Source organism: Melospiza georgiana, chromosome 3 (genome assembly GCF_028018845.1).
Source record: "Melospiza georgiana isolate bMelGeo1 chromosome 3, bMelGeo1.pri, whole genome shotgun sequence".
Classification (NCBI taxonomy): Eukaryota; Metazoa; Chordata; class Aves; order Passeriformes; family Passerellidae; genus Melospiza; species Melospiza georgiana.
The window spans coordinates 84,301,647-84,323,826 of NC_080432.1; the positions used below are offsets into that span (position 1 = coordinate 84,301,647).

Here is a 22,180-nt window from a genome sequence, read left to right on the forward strand (position 1 = left end):
GGGGCTCCCTCACGGCAGAAACAGGGACTTCTCAGGGGACTGAATCACTGACTTCACATTTCTTTTTGTTAAAGAACGAGAGGAAAACCCTTGAGTATTTTTATAGTGTCTTTTTTTTCCTTTTTGAATAGGCAGACAGTCTGATATTCTTTTTCTTTCTTTTTTAAGAGGCAATCGTGTTTGATACTCATCAATTTTTCAATACATCTCCTATCTGTTGTCTTTTTACTGCTTTTGTCTTTTGCTCTAATTTCATAAATTGGTTATCAAGTAAGTCTGAGACACAGAAACAGAAAAATCTTTGCTGTTTCTTTCAGGAAGAGAGCTGTTCAAAGAAGTCCCTAGTTACTGATGAAGATACAGCAAAAAGACATGAGGGACAACCCGCCAACAAACAGGTAGAGAGGAAGCAGCTTTGGGGGTTTTTTGTTACCCTGGGGAGAGAAATTGTTCATGGATACCAGGATTTTGGAAACCTCAAGTCATCATTCCAGATACTTTGGTGTGAATGACCACCTTCAATCTTTAACCTTACTTCATCCCAGGTGCAACCCACCCTCCTCCTGTGGTGGTGTCTTTTTCAGGGCTTGGTATGCTCATGCAAACTCTCAGGAGACTCCAATTTCTGTCAGTGTTTGAAGTCCTTAACATGGTCCCAGTGCAAGGTAGCTGCTGGGGAGCCTAGTTTGGCAAAAGCATGTTCTGGTTGGGCTTTTTGGTCCATGTGCAGCAAGCTGGAGAGGGGCTTCTATGTGTCAGAGGTTTCTGTGGGATACAGTGGGACCACTGGGTATTTCAAAAGGCTGCTGGAGAAAAGGAAGAGGGGGGAGAGGAAGCATGGAAACAGAGAACCAGCCTCCTTTCCTCTCCAAAGTATTGGAGAGAAAGTGTTGAGGCTGTTTGATATAGTAATCGATTTCACACTGGAAAATCTTAAATGGGATTTGTCCAGGTCAGCGAACACACTGGAGATTAGAAGGCAGAATAAATGTAAATGAAATAATAGGTAAAAGGGTAATCTTCTCTCCAAGTGGATAACATGGTAACATCCTTCTCCTTTTCTGTTGCTACAGGAAGATTAGCCAGTTGTTCTATTCTGTGACAGGCCATTGGAGGAAGGAGTGTGCACTCCATGACAATCCTTGAGCCAGAGGTGTCCTTCATGTGGGGCTGATGATCTAACCTGCTGCTGTGCTCCTCACTTAGGGAGGACAGGCTGCCCTTGGGATGTGTTGGTGGCTCTCACATCTCTCCTTACATTACATGGCCAAGCAGCACAGTCCTGTTTTCCCTTCTGTGATTGCTCAAAGATCTTACACCTCCTCCCAGTAATGCACTCAGTCAGAGACTGAAGGGGCACTGCAGTGAATGACAGCAGCACTTCATACAGAAAAAGGTTGTTATAACCAAGCTGGTTAAACGTTTTTATTGGGAGGAGGAAATGCAGGAGGGACACCAGTCCAGGCAGAACTCCAACCAAATTGTCTCCTGGCAGCTCTGGGTGCCCAGTGGGGAGGTTGGTGCACTTGATGGAGCAGATTAGAGAAAGGAGTTTGGTTAATACAAACTAAGCCTGCCTTTAACAGCAAGTGCCTCCTCTCCTCCTTGAACACCCTGCAGACAAACTCAAGAATGGCACAGCCACAGGATAACCAGGAGACTGTGATCTCATCCTGAACACAGCTCGTGAGGCCCAGGTGAAGCTGCTGCATGATCAGTGAGGGCTTGGATGTCACCCTGCAGGCTCAGAGCTCTCCTGGGAGCTGATCTCTTCCAGATACACAACTGGCTGCCAGCCCTATGGATTCCCCACTGACCCTTGAGCAAACCCTCCTTGGAGACCCCACAGTGGAGTGTCCTCACTTGCAAATACCACATTTTGTGTATGTGTGGTGGGCATGGACCATGCAAAAGCAGGAGGCTTCACCTGCCACCACAGGGCAGCCTTAGCCTCAAATTTATGGGCACTACGTTGGTGACCTTCAGAGTGTTGGAAAAAGAACAGCCATGGAGATGAAGGAGAGGTACGAGTGAAAGGGACATTGAATAAACAGCAACACAAAAATACTGATTTTGCAGGGCAAAGGGCAGAGAACAGGTAGAGAAACAGTGAGGAGTGGAAAAAGTAATTCTGAAGGGAGCACATGGCATGTACAGAGGAGAAATGGGTGATAAAGACATTAAAGCTCAGTAGGTTGAAAAACACTAAGAACTGGCCATGGAAAGAAAAAGACACTGAAGAATGAGATGAAACACTCATTGCTGTGGGACTTTCAGGTGAAAGGCAGCCATATTCCCCTACAAAAATACCAAACTATTGGCTTTGGGAGAGTGCCAAGACATGTATCTGATTTTTCCTGTAAAGTCAAAAAATAAATTATTATTATTATTCATTTTAGCCCAAACAAGCCATGGAACAGTGCAGTAAAAATGTGCAGATGCTTCTAGTGCTGTTTTCTAGATAGGGCTTGCATTCTTGGTCTGTGATTGTCCCACTTTGGTGGGACATCTGACATATCACTGCAGGAGTAAATTGTATGGTGAGGAACTAGATACTGGGATTAGAAACCAGAAATACCCACAGATCTTAGATCTCTGTTTTCTGGTTCTCACCATATTTTAAAAATTTAATAATTATGGTAATTAAATACTGGTTTTCTTACAATCCAAAAACGTTAATAAAAACTTTTAATTCCACACCGACTGTTCAGAGTATCAAAAAAAGGTATAATTTATTGCCCTGTCACGAAGGCACAATGTGAACTAAAAGGCAGTGACCAAGTAATTAGACTTACTTAAAATCCCTGACTTCAGCATGTCCATGGCCATCTTGTTAAATAAGACAAAGCTCAGGAAGCTGGGCATGGAATACATTTTTAGCACAGCTATATAGGACATCTTGTCCAGAAATGGAAAGGCAGATGCTGCAAGTACATAGCCCTGGTTCATTTACTCATGTAGGACTTTTGTTTTCACATCTAAAAACATGAGATGGGGATGTGCAACGTGGTTTACTGCAAACATGCAGTGTGAAAGCCCTGTGAGGCTCCCAGTGACATCCAGCTGTGGGCTGCACTGCTGCAGGAACATCTGCCCACTCCAAGGTGGGAAGGACTGACACAGGGCAGAGGATGGGGCATTGAGGAAGGCCTTCTCCTCCCCAAATGTGGATGTGTGTGACCAACACTTGCCCAAAGATTTCCACAGCATCTGCATGCAGTGTGTCAGTGAGCCTGGGCTCATATCTACTGCTCACAGGCATCCATGTCCCAACACCTCCTGACAGCTGAAGCATAAAGAATAAATGGGAACTGAGAGTGAATTCACTGCATATTCCTAGAATTCCAGGCAGAAGAGCAAGGGCTGAGCTACATGGACTTGCTATCAGTCCCCAGTGTGCATCTGTGCACAGGCAGGATGTCAGTGTCCATCCTGCTTTACCTCCACTCAGACTGGACAGAACATGAGCCATGGTTGATACCAGTGCTGCCTTGGGTTAGGCTGGTACATGATGCTTTGACAGAGATGGACCTTTTGGGTTCAAATGTGTGCCACACTGCATTCAACTCACTATCATAAAATACCACAGTGAACTGAGACAGGTGCTACTGGTCTAAAAATCTCCACAGACCTTGGGGGCTTTCAATACCTGCAGCTACTGTTGCATATCTGAGCATGCTTGAGGCATTTTTAAATAAACTGTTGCCCTATTTGAGGTCAAACAGGTTTCACTGATCTTTGGGGTGACTTTGTAACAACTCACCATTAGACATCTCAGCTTCCTGAGCTCAGAGGTACACCCTAGGAACTCACAAATCAACACAAAGAGCCTCTGATACTGTCACAGGCACCCTGGCAGTGATCATGTCAGGACTGATCCCAGCTCCATTTTGCAAAAGGCTCCTTCTACTTCCTCTTTCCTTTAGTCTGTACTGTACCTGTCACTACATCTAGTTCTTGGGGAGATACTTGAAAAATACTGGTGACACTATAGTTTCTGTAGAGCTGGAGAAATTAAAATATATTTACAAAATTCCCACTGCCTTGTAGTGAAGATCAGGCATTACACCAGTTCACATTCCCAGACATTCACCATGGTGGTGCCATTTTTCAGACTTTGTGTTATTTTAAGTTATTTGCAAGTAAATTGACCTTATGCATTACCCAACAATGAACTCCTTGTTTTATCATTTATTTTATGCCTTCAGCTTAACTAACCAACTTTGCTTACCCCAAGAAAACATAAATACCATCCTTTAACTTCACGAGTATCTTTAATGTATCTTTGTACTATTAAGAAATAATAGTACAACTCAATTAGAACAATGGGTGATGAACCCAACTCTGGATGGTTAAGATGATTTTTTTTAAGCACACATAGAGTTGATACTTGCTAGATTCTAACACGCCCAGGGGATGATTCCTTAGCTCCTGTGGCACTTGTACTATTACAGTAAGGAAGAGGAACATGACTTTACATAAAGCACTCATTTTTGCAGGTTTTTTTTTTTTTTTAATTAAAGGAGCAGCAATAGCTGTAGCCATGTGATGGAAAAAGCTGGGCAGTGGGGCTGTTTGTGCTGCTGTCTTACACAAACGTGCCTTTGTCTGGCTAACACCCTCCTGTTGGGTGCCTCACGCTGCATCCTGCGCACGTCACCCAGCACGTGGGACCGGCAGCAGCGGCGCCGTCCGGGCAAGGGAGGCTGCAGCCACGGAGCGCCAGCTCCTCCTGACCTCATCTACCAGGACCCCAGCAAAAGGCTGGAATCATTGTAACAAGCTGCAAAGGAAAAAGCAGCTTATTCTAAGTTTCTGATTTTGCTTAGGACTTACCTGAATACCTTACAGCTATCCTTCTATGATTACTTGCTATTCCTATTGCTCTAAGGCTCAGTAATTTTTTTTAAAAATGAAGTCACAGTTTCAACACAAATGGGGAAACACTGGAACAGGTTGCCCAGACAGGTTGCCCATCCCTGGAAACTTCAAGGTCAAGTTGGACAGGTCTCTGAGCAAAATGAATTAGTGAAAGATGGCCTTGGTTATTGCTTGGGTTACGTGGCCTTTAAAGATTCCAAACCACTGTATGATTCTCTGAACTAGGAGGTGAAGGCAAACCACTCTGAAAGCAGCTTCTCTGCAATAATTGTGTGTGACTTGTTTCTTTGGCCACTTGGGTGCAGCCAGACTGAAGGCTGGCAGAGCCCAGTGCAGAGCAGATGACCCAGGTTCAGCTGTCGCCTGCAGGAGCATCCTCGCCTGGCTGAGTGCTAAACCTCATGGCCAAAAGCACCCGAAACACGCAGGGTGCAAATCGACACAGAAAGCAAGTAAGTTGCAAACTTCTGAGTGCTGTTCTAATTTTGGAAGGAAGTCACCACCTCTGACATTGGCTGGCACACTGGAAAACCTGGTTTTTCGTCTTGCTCTTTATGTTTTGTGAACTCAAGGGCTTAATAAACTAATAAACAGAGTTTTAATAAACTACATCTTGAAGCTGTCAGCCTCTGAAGCACATATGACTGTGGACACCCCTGATAAATCCCAGTCACTAAATGCTGCCTGTCACTTCCCACAGGACAGGCAGCATTTTAACAAACCCATGAGTGATAATCCACTACTTGAGCAGTGCTGTGAGCCCACATGGACAACACAGGATGTCTGCATGAAGTTTCACTGCGCTTGGAGATTTTTAAAATCTAAACTGGCTAATTGTTCATATCTAGTTAACTGATCTCTTTTCTTCTCTGCTTTGAACTCATCACTGCTGTTTGGTAACTTGCGTGTATTAATGAATGACAATTGCCTTCAGCAGAAATCCAGATAATTGCTTCTCTGGTATAATACCCACACATTCCTGCCAGTATATTACAGGGATATCCCCTCCCACCCCACAACAAGGCATTCAGACACCTGTAGCACAGAGATCTGCTGTGACACCCCACACACTTACCAATCATTGGGGACTCTATGAAGCTCCAGGAGTTGGTCTGAGGGATGTAGGACTGCAGGACCCCCGCGGCTCGGCCGGCCTCGTTGACCCCTCCGAAGACGTAGATCTTGCCCCCGCACACGGTGGCCGCAGCCGAGTGCACGGCCTTGGGCAGGGGGGCGATGGTCTCCCACTGGTTGGTGATGGTGTCGTACCTGGGGACGACAGCAGGAGCAGTGAGCTGAGCTCAGCAGCACTGGGCAGCACAGACAGGCACAGAAAGGTGGCTTGGCAAGCAGAAGGAAAGCAGAGGTGGAAATTTTTTTTAACATCTTGCAAATTCAGCCACTTGGTAAACGGTGTAATGAATGCTTTTCTCTAAGATTTTAAAACATGGATAGAAGTCCAGAGAAAGCTGGTTCTGTTTTCTGTATATGCCTCTCAAATCTCATTACAGTCTAAGGTGTAGAAACTCAGGACATCTTTGTTGAGATGTCTTCCACTGATTAATTTCTTTTAATGAGTATACAATGAGATTATTCTTGCTAATCAGTGCAGAGATATCCAATAGTGACTGTGGGCAGGCAACTGTTAATATACTTCAGTTGTTCAGCTTGTGGAACACATCTCACCTGCAACATAATGCAACATGATGGCTCCTTTTACTCCAGTTAACTGACCAACAACTCTCATTTTGTGCCAGAATAAGTTGCTTCCATTTAATTTTCAGTATGCAAACCAAGCTACTGTGCTTCATTTCAGGATGCTGCAGCTGTTAATGCTGGAGTAAGATTTTACCATTGCATTTGTATTTGACATGAATCAAACAGAAAAGAGTATGCATGAAAGTGCTAAATTAGTTTTAAGGTCATCAGTATCTGATTTAATTAAGCCATTGACCATAAGGGATGTACAGTTAGCAATCCATGAATGAAGATTCATTTTAGACAACATCACAAGTACAGGCATCCCTTTTTTTTTAAAGATAATGTGGCAGGGATCCAAATAGCTGTACTAAAATGAGTCTTGGAGACAGTGGAGAATAATGTGATTTTTAGGTTTCTGTATTTCCATGTAATGACAGATGCAGTCAAACAGGAGTTTCCTGCATCGTGATTTTTCAGAATTGTTGACTGTCAGAACAGAAGCCCTCACCACCCATTCAGGGCTTTTACTCTTAAAGGCAGTGATATGCAATATGCAAACATGAAATGAATTGATGAACATGAACCCATCTGCAAAATATCATTTGGCAACAAGGGAATTCTCCCTATGTAACATGTCCCTCAAATTTTCACTGCTCAAACTTAGGGAAAATATAAGGGAGGAATGATAAAAATGGCATAAACAGCAAAAAATAATGTGCTTAATAAAAATGCACTAATGAGTTTCTAAGTAACATAACTGAAAGTAATTAACACATTCATAAAACTGAAGCAAAAGCAAGAGGGAGGCAAATTTTTACAAAAAAAAAATAAGGAAAGTCCCTTATAATGAGCATGGAGAACTGCCTTGTATGATGGTCTAAATTAGTTACAGAGAAATTAAATTCATCTACAACAAGTGATCAAAGGGAAGAAATATAACAAGATTAAACAACATGGTGCTGGGAGCATTCACAGTGACACACCTTTGCTGGGCTGATTCTTGTACCAAACCTGAGGCTGCAGATGCATTTTGACTGCACAAGCAGCTCCTCCAGGAAATCACCACATGGCTGCATCTCCTGCATTCACTCACAGCACTCAGAGGGAGCAAGACTCACATCCACCCGAGCAGATATGCAAAAGAATCTCACATAATATAAAGTTTCACACATTGCTTTTGGGACATACTTTGCTAACTCAGCTACTGCAGTAACTGGTAATTTAATTCCTGATGCCTTGTTAAAAAAATGGCTATAATTGGGTATAGAATGAGAAAAACAACAGAGCTGCGAACTGACCTAGTGCTCTTTCTCTTGTTCCCCCTTTAGGACCATTCCACCTGTCAACTGATACATTTTGTCTCACACCATCCACTCTGATTTAGCACCAGGAACATTTGTGGGCAAAGTGGTCTGAGATGGGGGTGGTGAGCAGCCAAGTCCCTTCCCTGTTGCTGGCACAAGTACCTGGCACACTTCAGCTCCCAAGACAAGGAGATTTTTGGCAACAACATTCTGGGTGTCCCAATATGTTTTTGGGAAGAAGGATTAAATATACGCTGGGGGCTGGGTGTGGCTGAGGCCTGCATCCATAAAAATACTAGAGAAAGGTTCAAATTACAAAAACAATCATCTTTTTTTTCTGGATGAATGTCCTTGCCTCAGGTCCCACAGGCCCCATTTTTAACCCACTTCCACTGCTGTCTGTTTATGCTCTGTGATGACAGAGTAGATCTTTCCTTCCCCTACTGTCCTTCACCAGCCACTGAAAAACCAAAAACGACGAGTCCCACTTTATCTGCTGAAAGCCAAAGGCTGAAAATCTACTGGATACAGGTGCATGTGGTGAAGCTTAAACCCCCACTCTTTTCTTGAAGGTCATTTGGTTTATAAATTCAGTGAACCATAAAGCAGGTGGATGCAAGTCCTTGTTTACCTAACATGGCCAGCTAATCTGGGTTGTACATGGGCTGCTTAGTGAAGCAACTCTCTTGAGTGTCTGCCCTAGTCCTGAGGCTGAAGAGGAGAAATTGATGCCTTCAAGGCTTCCTGACAGCTGTTCACCAAGTCCCTTCATCCCCTGGGAATTTATTCCTCCAGTTCACTCCATCCTTGCAGAATGGGTAGACTTGATTTCTAGTCTGTTTTGCTTCAGCTTCCACCCACCAGAAAGTTTGTTTCTTTTTCCCTGTTGGATTATAAAGCTGTCTGCTTATCAAATCTCTCTCTTTCACATATGGACGTGCAGAAAATAATAAAGTCAACTCTTCACCTTCTATGGGATAAACTAAGTAGTCTAAGCTCCTTAAGTCCCTGCAAGGCAGGTTTCCATCATTTTGGTCAATCTCAAGTCAGCTCTTAATGTGTTCACACAGGGATTTGCACCAGATTAACTAAATTGGTTTAAAAATGAATGAAGGTGAACCTTTGTAACCTCCCAGGACAGAAAATACTGACACCTGCTTTACCTCCCTGCCCTAGGGCTTTTCCATCTGTTGTGTCATCCCTGGCACTGTGATCACACCACGGCCACTGGAGCTCGTGGGGCTCCTGGCTGCCTGTCACACCAGCCCTGCTCAAGGGCCAGCAGGGAGGAAACTGATTTAAAGAATAATCACTTTGATCTCTTTCCATTAGTCAAGCTTTGCATTCGAATCCCCTGTTTGAAGCTGTAGATGGAGACATAATGTGAGCTGGCTTCAAGCCAAGCCAAGGTTTTTCTTCCCTCTCCTCCGCTGCTCCCTCCTGGTGCGTCCATGCTTGTCCTTGGCCGTGGGCCTACCGAGCCCATCCAATTTGCTGAACTTGAATCTTCAAAGACATCTCCTTTCCCATGGCTGACTCCTGGTCTGCAGTCCTTGCATGCTAGGGACTCATGTGTGGTTTTACACACTTGCCCTCACACTCCTTCCTCTGCCCCAGCAATCTGCTGGTCCCCAGCCCTGCAGGACACGTGTCCCCACCTGTCATTCATGTGTCACTTGCTCTGGGCACAGGGATCTCATCTGACCCTTGTGCACTCACTACCTTCTGATTTATGTATTATTCACACATACCTGATATATTTTTAGATCTCTTATATATGTGTATATGCACATTATCTGTATATATAATGTATATATGTATGTATATGTATAATTTATATACCCATGATACAACAAATGATCCGAATCCAGCAGAAAATACAGCTCAGGCCTAAAGAGAGCACATGCAGAAATAAAACCTTGCTGGTTTCCACAACTCTTCACTCTTAGGATTTTTTAATCTGCGGGACTGATCTTCCCTGTCCTTCATTCATTTCATCACCTCCTCCTTCCTTGCTCTTTCCCTATCACTTCAGTATTACCAGCAGCAAACCTTTCATTTCAAGCTGTGCCACTCGCTTCACTGCCTTCTTGACTTTTGATCTCTTCAGTACCTGAAAACAGTATTTTTTTTCCTCCTCAGTCTCTTAATTTCTCTCCTCCTAGGTTAAACAGCAATATGTGTATCTTCATTTATTCACATAATAAGATCCTTACATCATGGTCAGCTGCTTACACACTGACCATTTCTGTCAGTCTGCAGGAAATCCTTCAGTTATTTAAGCATTATTTAATTATGTTTGCAAGAAAGCTTCTATTTAAACTAAAGCAGTACAGTGTCTTATTGAACTGCTCTTCAGATAATTCACATATTTAAAATCACAGTAATGGATTACTATTTTTTGCCTTTTTTCTTTTCTTCTGACAGGCTTAAGAAACTATCCTAAGACAAGACAATATATGCGATTTTCTTTCATCTACATAAGATCTTTTAAAATCATTGAGTCCAGCCACTAACCCAGCACTGCCAAGCCCACCACTAAACCATGTCCATCAGCACCACATCTACATGAGTTCTAAATACCTCCAGGGATGGTGACTCCAATGCTCCCCTGTGCAGCCTGTTCCAGTGCACGGCAATCCTGATGAAGAAATGTACACCTTCCTTGGGGGAGAACCCCTAATTCCTATATGATTCTAAAACAAGAAGTTCTGAAGCAGGTTTTAAAATGTATAAAGCTTATTCTTCACATGGATTTTTTTAGGCTGTCTTCAATGTATGCACTGCCATAAAAGTAATCTCCCAATTTTAGAAAACGTTATTGCAAAAGTGCTGTCAGGTCAAGGGGATTCATCTTCTTCTGTCCTTCAAACATATAATAACCACAAAGCACCCACATTTCCACACTTCCAGTCACATACATTGTCTTGTCAGCATACACAGCCTTCTCGGCTCTCAAATTGCATATATTACAGGGCCCATCCATTATCCAAAGACCTAGTTCGTGGATCCACTTCATTTCACCAGCTCCCAACTCAACTCATATCTCAGAAGAAGACAGAAAGTGTAATACCTTCTTGCCTAACACCTAATGACTTGCTTCCTGTCACACAGAACCTTGCCAGAGGGGCTTGATGGAGAACTGCAGCCATGCTGTTATTTCCCTAAACACTCATTGCAAAAACATAACTTTCCCTGAACATATACCCATGCTCAGGCACAAAAATGGACTTATAACTCAGCCCCTCTGGCACATGCATATTATTTTAAGATGAGTAACGAATGACTTCTATTCATCTGTTCGTGATTGATAGTCCCATATTATCCATCGAGATGGAATTTTTGCTGCCTCCTTACAGACAAATGGCAGATAAAGGGTAAAGAATCTCAGCCCTCTTGAATTTGATGGGAAAACACCCGCTGTTTGAAGTGGCACCAGAATTTCTGGGTGAAGCTGCACCCTTCAGCATCAATGACACAACTGAAAGCACAAAGAGAGGGACACAGGAGCTGATGCCATTAATCATTATGAGTCCAGTGGTCCCTACTTGCTTTAATGCTTTGTAATGGTGCAGCAGATGTATGAACTGCAGGCATGTGGCATCATGTACAGCTAAGGTGGCCTGACATTTGCTTTTAAAAAGTAAGATGCTGTAAAAACCATATTTGTAAGATTTTAACCATTTAGGATCAAATATTACAAGAATTCCATGAAAAACATGTGGAGAACAAGAAAGAAACTGGGAGAAAATGCTATGTTCTCTGTCTTCAAAGACCCACTGCGGTGAGACACCCTGTAGACATCATCCTCTGGGTCTGCTCACTGGTGAGGTCAGGGTAAGTCACTTTGGAGTGGAGACATGCCCTTCACCACGCCAACAGACACACGTCAGAACCTGGCCAAAGCTGGGCATGGTCACGCTTGGGCTGACTGAGCAAGCAGAAAGCAAAATGTGGTTGGGAAAGATAAGCTGCATGTGCACCAGGGGAGGTGGTAAATGGTCCAGCGAGGGAGGATGTTCAGTGCCTTGCCCTTCACACTGTGGTACATCCCAGGACTGCAGGGTCAGGCCTGGATAAGCCCCTGCACCTCCATCTGGGGGCATAACAGGGCTATAATCTCAGAGGCCTCCTAGAAGGTGAAAAACTACCCCAAAACCCAGGAGTGTGTGTCTGCAATTCCACATTGAGGGGAGGAGTGATAGAGGTAAATGTAATTTTTGGCATTACTTGACATAGAGCATATGACCACGCCACATTATTTTAATTTAGTGCTTTTATATGACCTGCTGAAATGACACAGAGGTTTACCCCTTACTTAGAGATTGTATCACACTGTCCCATCCAAACCAACACAGTATTTGAAAGAGGAATGTGCAATCCACACAGAAATATGTTAGGAGAAAGTTGGTTTCTTTTAGCTCTAGAGGAGGAGAGGGAAGAAAAGCAGAAGCAAAAAGTGGGCATTCACTGCTCGTAACACAGCAGCCAACTCAGCAATTAAAAGTAATTTTAGTTTGTATTTTAGTGAGTTTTTTTCCCAAAGCTGCAATCCAAATTCAGAAATCCTCACTGCTTGCAAAAATAGGTACAGCAATTTAAATTCCTGAACCCTGCCTTGTCCAAATGGGAAGGGCTTTTGTGTGAAAAGGCCTGACTTTGTTCAGCACTGCTAGGAGAGTCAGCCTTCCCTCACCTTCATTTCTGACAGCAGACCCTGAAACATCCTTTCCAAAACACAGCTTCAGCCATGCTGTGCTTCACTTCTGTCACCCCCTACTGTCATTTTAATATGAAGAATAAGAAAGGAAACATCCCCAAACTTCTCTCATTTCCCAGCATAGCCCAAAGGAGGCCATGTTGCACTTTTTCCATGGCTCTGTCTCACAAGCCACTCTATAGACAACAGCAGATTAATTATAACCACGGGTTTAGCAAATCCCCATGACAAGACATCCTTATTGTGGCTGAGACAGTGTGCACTGAAATGATAGTGAGGAAATCTGCTCCTTTCCCACATCCAGGTCTCCTGGTGGGCTTGCTACAATGGAAAACCAGCACTGCTGCTCTCACTGAGCAAAGCAGGGGCCACCAAGGGCCTGAGTGTGACTTTGCAGGCTGCAATGTCATCTGTGGTGAGGGCTGGGTGACTGACATGAGAGGGGAAGGACTGGCGGGGACTCTGCTTGATTTAGGGTTCATTCTGCTGACCAACATTTTGGATGCTTTAACAGAGACAATAAGAATCAGAGCAGAGACAGAAATCAGGCCCAAGGAAAACTGAAAAGAGATAATTTAATCAATGACAACTATCAAGACTCTTCAATAGCATTCTTTTGCTGCTCATCTTTATCAAGAGATGGAATGAAACAGCATCTCTTTCCTGGGCCCTTTTTTTCCTGTGCTCACAAAAATAGTTCTGCCAGTTAAAAATGTACTGACTTAAATTATGGGATGAATACCTACAGATATCAGAAACAAATTTGCTGAAAAGGATGAGATTTGTTCCAAAGCAAGTTCCATGGGCAATGCCCACCTTAAGTTCTGGGTGAAGGAGGGGAGCAGTGTTCACATGCTGTGTTCACTGTTATGAGTTACCATTCATTCTTTGCTGTCTGCACTTCCCTGATGTCTGAGAGCATCATCACCAACACCAGTTCCCAAACTTTTGAAAAATGTGTTGTTTTTTCTTCCCCTGAAATCCTTTCTAATGGCCTATCTCTATTTGTCTTGACTGTTAAGGCAACTTTTACTGGAAAATGCCTGCTTCAAAATGTTACTGAAGAAGTATTCATATTCAGCATTTTAACTGACAAAAATACTTTTGGTTGCCACATTCACTTAGGAAAAACATTTCCCAAATATATTTCCCAATTAAGTGTTTGGGGAAGGCTAAGACTGTATTGATATTTTTGGAATAGAATATTCCAAAATAAACTGCATTTTAAAGTGAATTCCATTTTTTTAATGAAAACATTGATATAGATATAAAATCTATGGCTTTATTGAATGCTATGGGTGACAAGAAATCAGTTGGTTTTGGAATTTTACTTAGTGAAATATTTTTGTTGCACTTTTGTTCCTTCATGTTTTTTTAAGTTCCATGTGAAAAAAATGACATCTGGAATCTACTTGAAAAGAGAAATTTCCATTCTCTCCCATCTTTGTTCAGCCAGGAATTCAAAACTGTTTCCATTTATTATTGGTTGTTTTACTGTGAACTTGGCAGGTCCCAGCCCCAGGCCAAGACCACCAAAGGGAGAATCTTCCAGCCAGGTCAAGGCTGAGGTGCTACACCAGGAAAACACATACAAGAAACTTGCTTTGCTGTTGGTTTTTTTTTTGGATTTAAAAGGAAAAAAAAATACTATTGTGGTCTGTAAAGACTTTCATCAATACTAAATTCAAAAGGAGTTTATTAGTTCATTGTATAACCTGGAAAAATGTCCAAAGAAGCTTAATTCCTCTCTTCCCTCCCCTGAGCAAAGAGAGAAGCTGGCAACTTTCCTCTTTGGTTTTGAAACAATGCTTTCCACTGAAGCTTTTAAATGGAATCTAATCCTTCCACTTTCCTACTTTCTTAGCTGTTATAAAAGGTTATTTTAACACATACAGTCCATTTGATGTGTCCTTTAAAAGGCAAACAGTCCTTTAGCGTAGCATGAAGGAAAAGCTCCAGCAAACATCACATGGCTTGGTTTTGTGGGTTTTTTTTTTCAGGTGTGGGTATGGTTGTTTTTTTACCTTTCCACATGGTCGACATTGCCTGCCACACCGACCCCTCCAATGGTATAGATCTTCCCGTCGTACACCAGGCTGTTGTGTCGGCACCTCGGGACGGTCATGCGGGACACGAGGTTCCAGTTGTCCAGCAGGGACATGTAACACCAGACATCGGCCAGCGTGACACCCGCCTCCATCCCGCCTGGCACCCAGAGAAAAGGGAGAGTTACCAGAGATCCTGCCACGGCAGCAGCTCTGCGCACAGCAATCAAAGCCAGTCACAAAGTAAAAACTCTTCAAATGACATTTGACTAATTAAAATAAATCACCCTCAATACTGAGCATCTGTTCCGATGATGCATATCTGTGTCATTTATTCATGTGCCCCAAAGGCTGAGGTTTTTTTAATAAGATGACATACAGAAATCAAGATGTCAGACTACGAGAGACACATACATAAGGGGATAGACCCTTCTCAGTGTTCATAAATAACTTCCAGTCTATTAAATTACTGCAACACTTGCAAGAAGGTGTCAGGAGGCTGAGTGAATCTTGGCTTGTGAGACACAGGCCAGCCTGAAACCTAAAATGCTTTAATACAGTGATGGATTGAAGCAGCACATGTATGGGCACAATAAAGTCAGTGCTTGGACTGTAGGCCTAATTTCTAATTTTCGGGGCAAATTTCTTATTTATTTTCATTTGCAGATAAAAGACAGAACCAGCTGTACCACTCCTGTAAAACAGTTCAAGATGATCTCATGAAACATTTGTATTGATCACTTTTTAACTTCTGCTTGAAGCTTCCAAGGTTGCCACTTAGTGGGTGTCTTACTATCCTGTTTTGAAGCAAAAAGAGATGAAATTATTTGTTTGGGACCACACTCAGAGTCAATGGTCAAGCCAGGAAAATGAACTAGACACAGTTCCATGGTTTAATGAGAAAACCAGACTTCCTCCTTGGTATTTTGCTCTCCAAACCTATGCTATGCAGTGCAAGGTCCAGTTCTTGGAGCTTGCAGCAGGCCATTCTCACTTCTGTTGGCTCCCCTTCACATTTTTCCTGTGTCTTCTACATCTGAGCAATGCAAAATATCAACTGACTCTTAGCTGCATTTCCAGCTATCCTGGTTGCAGCCACCAAACACCATCCAGTCACTCATCCAGATTCAAGGGAAAGAGCTGAAATGAGCTTTAAAGTTAGGACTCTAAGCTTTCGTTACTAGGTATGGCACAGCCTAAAATGGCTGTACATATTGGAAAGCACCTCAGCTAAGAATAACTAAAAGCCAACATCTGACAAAAGCCTCCCCAGAAGACTTTTGCTCCAGCTGCTCTCAAGCATGGGCAAACAAGCATGGGGAAAAAAACATCAAGAAATAATTTCCAATCAATTCTTAGGGTCTCTATGCAGTATTAATGGAATTTAACACCACAGGCAGCAATTTACTGCAGAAAATGCACTGAGAGAGCTCGGCAAGGGAAAGGCAACAGCTGTAACCCCTTACTGGTACAGATGCCAGGTGCATCTGTGCTCCCAACGACATCCTCGGATCACACACATCCGCACCTCCCTGCCCAGCCTCCTCTTCTAATCATCCAGCCCCACTCAGGTGCCATCAGAGCATTCTTGTATTGTCTGGTGGAATTGCTATTCCCCCTCTAGCCAAGCAGAGGTACCAACAGACTGCAAAAATCCAGATACTGTGATGCTCAGGGCATGGTGTTGTCAGATACTTTGGGAGTTAAAGCCTTTTAAGGAGCATGGTCTCAGTTTCACCAAAACTAAGAAGATTATAGGGCTAGTGACTACTGTCAGAAGAGAAGTTTCAACAAGTACAAAACATGAATGCTCCTGTAAGCAAATACTTTAAGTGTAGGTCACATATTCAGCAGTTCAGTCTGTCTGTCTCAAATTCCATAACCTACCATTTAGATTCAAATACAGAGAGTATTTTAAATTGTGTTTCTATGGCACTGAAATCTCTTTGCATGCTTGATGGATGTCAGACCTATTTTCTTCACATTGCAACTGTAAAATATTGTTGTTGACTGCTCTGAGAGTAAGTTAACACTGCAGAGACATGAAGAATGATAAAAGCAGGGGAATTCCTCTCTCCCAACATTATTCCTACCTTTTTTTTTTTTCCTCCCCAGGAGCAGCTGGGTAAAACTCTGTCAGGTCCTGCTTTGTCTGGGCTGCCTGTATTGTAACTTTTCTCCCAGCCCAGTAAATCTGGGGGGGGTGTAAATGGATTGAGAACAGCCCTCTAGAGGAGGACTGGGGGATACTGGTGGACAAAAACCAGCAAATGACCCAGCAAAGTGCATTTACAGCCCAGAGAGTCAGCGTATCCTGGGCTGCAGCAAAAGCATCAGGACCAGCTGGTTGAGGAGGTGATTTTCCCCCCTCTGCTCTGCTCTTGTGAGACCCCACCTTGAGTACAGTGTTCAGCTCTGGGGTCCCCAGGGCAAGAAGGACATGGACCTGTTAAACTGAGTCCAAGGATGGGGTGTGAAAATAGTCAGAGGGCTGGAGCACCTCTCCTACGCCAACAGGCTGAGGTTGTTCATCCTGGAGAAGAGAAAGGTCTGGGGAGACCTTATGGTGACCTTTCAATACTTAAAGGGAGCTTATAAGAAAGATGGAAAGAGGCTTTTTATCATGGCCTGTAGTGACAGGATCAGATGTAAGAGTTTTAAACTGAAAGAAGGGAGATTTAGATTGGACATAAGAAAGAAATTTCTTACATTGAGGATGGTGAGGCCCTGGCACAGGTTGCCCAGAGAAGCAGTGGCTCTCCCATCCCTGTTGAAGGCCAAATTGGATGGAGCTTGGAGCAACCTGGGCTAGTGGAAGGTGTCCCTGCCCATGGCATGGAGGGATTGTATTAGGTGACCTTTAAAGTTCCTTTTGAATCCAAACCCTTCTGTGGTTCTGTTTCTATGGAATCTGCTGCTTACCTGAGAGATAGATGTTGTCTCCAGCGCTGACCACGCTGAAAAACTCTCGGTCATAGAAGGGCAGGCTGGCCAATGGGTACCACTTGTTGTTTTGAGGATTTAAGCAGGTGACTGCTGTTAGAGCACGTTGGTTCATGCCAATCATCTGGCGACCCCCAACTAAGACTATTACCTCGGCTACTCCTAGGATTCAAGGAAGAAAAATAGTATTATAAAAAAGTGGCATCTCTCAACCAGGCAGGAACCCATCCAAAAATACTCATCAGTCAGGGAAATTTTAATGTATCGTATATAAATCTGTTTTAGAGTCTGCAATCAAACCACGAAAGGTGAGAAAAAACAGGAATGTGTGTGTAGGGGGAGTGGTGGGTGAGGAATGACACTATGAACACTCTTGGGAGAACTGGGAGGGAGAATGCCATCTGGGCAAAACTTGGCGGGGGGGAAGAAATAAAAAGGCAGTTCCATGTAAAGATGTCCATTCATTTCAACAGTCTGTGAGTGAGACTTGCAGGTAGCAAATTTCTCTTCCATTGAAGAAAATGGGCATTTTGTCAAGGATTGTGGTAGCTTTGGAGCTTGGTCATTATCCAGCAAAAGCAGGTTTGTACTTTAACCTAAATAAAGTCTTCTCACATTAAAAGCTAATGTCTGGAGAAAGTGAAGCTATGGTTATGGATCTTCATCCTGACATTCTTTCTGCACGCAGTCTATTAATATATAATTTTCTGGTGGGCTATTTGTTTTGTTTTTTTTTTTCTTTTCCCGGGGAAAGCAGATTTTCCAGACCCGGAAAACATGTGCTCAAGTCACAGATCATGGTCCTGATCTACCAGGTGCTAGGAAACATGACAAAGATGGCCCCTTGCCTTAATATAGTTATTTACTGAGCTTTATCTGTGCTGGAAGAGCTCCCCCAAGCCCATAACACGCAAGGTGTCCAGCAAGCCAAACTGTCTGTTCATGCAAAACTTTCAAGTCCACATCTCTGAGGTTTTACTCCCACTTCACAGCCAGAGCTGAGTCATATCTGATCTCTGTGTTACTCCAAACTCCTCTCCAGACTCATTCCCACAGACATGGGTCACAGTATAACCCTGGGATGTTTTCTGACTCCATCCAAGAGTCAGGCGCGGGGGATGGTTGGCATTTAGCTGAAGTGCTAAAAAACCTTTTGTAGCAATTGGAAGCCCCTGTGCAATGTGCTGCCAGGAGAGGTAGGCTCAGAAGAAGGACCTGGAGGCCACAAGCTGGAAGGCATCACCGTTTCAGGAGCTGTCTCCTGCCTGGAGCCATTGCTGAGATGTGTTACAGTTCCCAGCCCACAGACAAGTGTGCACAGGTGCGGGGCAGGAGCGAGACTGCCAGCGAGAGGGATTAGGAGCGGCAGCGGAGAGAAATGCGTCTGCAGAGTAATGGATTATCGTCACTCTTCATTAGCATTTTCAAAAAATACATTTGTGTCATTCAAGCAAGGTTACTCTCTTAAAAGTTATTAAGATTAAGTGCTGTACAGTTTAAAATAAATATTTCTCAGTAACAAGAGATCATTATTTTTGCGCCGTACCAGAAAATCTAATCACCTGTGCAAGACATAACTTGATTATAATCAATGACCTCGAGAGGGCATGTGACATGCAGCGGCGAGTCCACAAAGGGTGTTTAGAGATCCTTTGTGCCTCCATGAATGCTGTTGATATGCAAAATAACATGATTCTATATAATTAGAGTCTGACCTAAAAAACTATAATCACCCTCCTTTACCCTGAGAGAATCACTTTTCCCTCATCAACAAGCTTCTGGAAATGGATCACATTACACCTACAATTTTATATACATAAAATAAGCACTTTTCAAAAATCCCTTCAAACATCACACCATTAGTCGTTTTCAATGAAAGACATTTTAGGGTAGATTGTTATTGAAAGTCCTCTACACTTCGTCCTTCTGAAAGGTGCCTTGATGAGGCAGTCTCCTGAAGCTGCAAATGCCGTGGTTTGATATGCCATCTCCGTGCCACATTAGCATCAGTGGCAGTGACAGAAAGTTTTGTCTGGCTTTCTGTTGTACTTATGGGAGGCAGAAGTACAGGCAGCATGTTAAAACAATTCACCTGCTTCATCAGACTCCGTCTTGGATGAAGTTTTCCTATGTGGCATCTGCATTCTCTGTTCAGCCAATATTTAGGACATTTCTCACATCACCGTGATATGGGCTCAGCTGGCAAGGTGGGCACTTAGGGTTCTTCCATGCATTTTTCCAAAAAGGAAACGTGTGTGAAACTTTTTAAGAGGACTTGGTTTTTCACAGCTGCTGTGTTTTTAAAAGGGAGCATGTTATGTGAGATCCATTTGTTCTGGAGGCATTAAACAGTCTGATCTAGTACTCACCAGTATAAAAATAACATATTTACACCAGCCTCACCATATAAAAATATTATACTTACAAAGGGCTGTGAAAGTGAAGGTGTTTGATGAAGATCAGACAGATGCTCCCCACAAGAGGCTCCATGGCAAAAAAATAAAATTTTACACCTATTTCTACAACTAGAGAAACTGAGGCAAAGGGCTTATTTTCAGGACAACAGAGGAACGTTACAGTCTCTGTCAAAGACAATAATTCCTCAAATTTAGGCTCCTTTTAAATCCCAGTTCAGAAGCATATTTCTGAACATCCATGTCCACCTATTAGGAGAGGCTCCTAAATTCGGAAGGAAAGTAACAATGGAAAATTGAGATGGAAATACCAGCAGATTCTGGGAAGGAGCCAAGGTCTGTGGCCTGTACCAGGGCATGTCCAGGAAATGTGATGGGTTGGTGTGGTTGAAGGAAGTTTTGCTTTACCTGCAGAGAGCCTGGGCCGGGTCCTCGGTGTCTGCATCTCCTGGCGGGCGTGTGGCAGCATGTGATAGCGCTTGGCTTCGTTCACCAGGTCCCGGCAAGCCTCCGAGGACTTTATCAACTCCTCATTGTCAACAACATTCAGCAGATAGCTGGGATGGATGAAGGGCAGCCTCACCACTGCCAGCAGCTCCGCAGCATACTGTGAGAGGGGGGAAATAATAACACATGCAGCCTTCAGGTCAGACTTCAGCCACTTGGCATCTCCACTTCCTTGCTTGTAAACCATCCCCTGTCATCCAGCCTGGAAACAAATGTGTCATGGATGCTGCATACAAACCCTGCCTAGTGAATGAGTAGGACAGAGACAATGCAGCCCTCAGGGCTCCCTGGCCCAGGCTGGGCTTGGTCCCAGAAACTAAAAATAATCTTCAAAAGGTGGCAACTCCTTTTATACAGCACCGTATGGAGGAGTTTTTGGAAATAAAAGCTCATTCAGAATTCAGGCTGAATGGAACACCTTATGCAGTGGAGACAATGGAGACAAGGAGTGAGCATTTGAGTTATCTGAATTAACCTTGAAATGTAAGTGTGGTTGTTGCACTGTAATAAAACCCCCAAACAAGTCTTTTCTGGCACTATAAATGTGAAACAGAAGTCAGTTAATAGGGTAGATTTCAACAACTATGGTAGACCCTGAATGATGTCAACCAATTGCTAAAAATCTTTCAATTAGCAGAGCTTATTTGTTGGTGAAACAAATTATGTAGCTCTAGCTTTTTGGGAAGTCTGACTCCAGAGGGTGCTATAGAAATACTGACAGTAAGTTTAATCTCCTAAACAAATACATTAAACCTCAGAGGGTAAAGGACATCTGAGCAAATGAAGCTGTCTGTCACCAAACACGGCTTAAAGGACAAAACAAAACCCCAAGAGAGAAAACTGCAATCGAAAAAACAGGAGTCCATCCCCAGATTATACTTTTTATATACAGTTGGGTATGTCACAACACTGCAGGAGAATACAGTGAAAAGCAGAGGAATGGGAAAACATACAACTCCAGAAGCAAGGCAGACAAACAGGATGCAAACTAAGGGTGAGAAGCAAGAAAAGATAATCATCTGTTGCAATAAATATTCATACAGCGGCAGCATCCAAAGGTCCCAACAGGGATTGAGGCCAGGATGCAAATAAATATTCCTGAGGTCCGAGCTGGTCCCAAGAAACTCTGGGCACCAGCAGCATCTGCTGGCCTGCAGATGCCTCTGGTCTTCCAGAAGCCACTTGGCTCTTACTTTCTTTTTCAGCAGCATGCCAGTCCCTGCAGTGTGTGAGAGCCAAGTCACAGCAGGAACAGGAGCAGGGATGAGAATGGAGCAGGGGCATAGTGAGAAGGGAGGGTAGGGATATGGCCTGAACTGGGTAATGGGCTGGCCAAGCAGGTGGAGGATGCAGTGACAGCTGTGGGGGCTTCCAGGGCCTTCCTTTTCCCCACCCAAACTGAAGAAGCAGGCTTAAATTTAGAAGAAAAACAAAGGATGTCTCCTCCAAATTCACACCGCTCTCCTACTGGAGAGCCACATCACCATGGTACAAGTTCTGCCAAGGCAAAAATGCAACAACTTGTGGGGTTGCAACAGCTGAGCTCCCAACGTGCCTGCAGATCTGTGGCCTCGAGGAGATGAAGGGTGTCAGGCTGACTCCCAGTCCCCAGCTTATCAGCTCTCCTCAACACTAGAGCTGACAATTTTAGGTACATCTTAAAGA

At 43.5% G+C, this 22,180-nt stretch overlaps 1 protein-coding gene across 3 annotated transcripts in view; it reads right to left on the reverse strand.

Moving 5' to 3' along the window:
- Nucleotides 1–22,180, reverse strand: part of KLHL29 (kelch like family member 29) — a 395,034-nt gene that overhangs the window by 16,122 nt on the left and 356,732 nt on the right. For all 3 annotated transcript variants that reach the window (XM_058019807.1, XM_058019805.1, XM_058019806.1), the window contains 4 exons: nucleotides 20,417–20,615; nucleotides 17,574–17,756; nucleotides 14,631–14,811; nucleotides 5,957–6,150 (listed from right to left, as the gene is read on the reverse strand). In XM_058019807.1, the coding sequence (XP_057875790.1) occupies nucleotides 5,957–6,150; nucleotides 14,631–14,811; nucleotides 17,574–17,756; nucleotides 20,417–20,615 (757 nt within the window). The remainder of the gene's footprint in view (nucleotides 1–5,956; nucleotides 6,151–14,630; nucleotides 14,812–17,573; nucleotides 17,757–20,416; nucleotides 20,616–22,180) is intronic.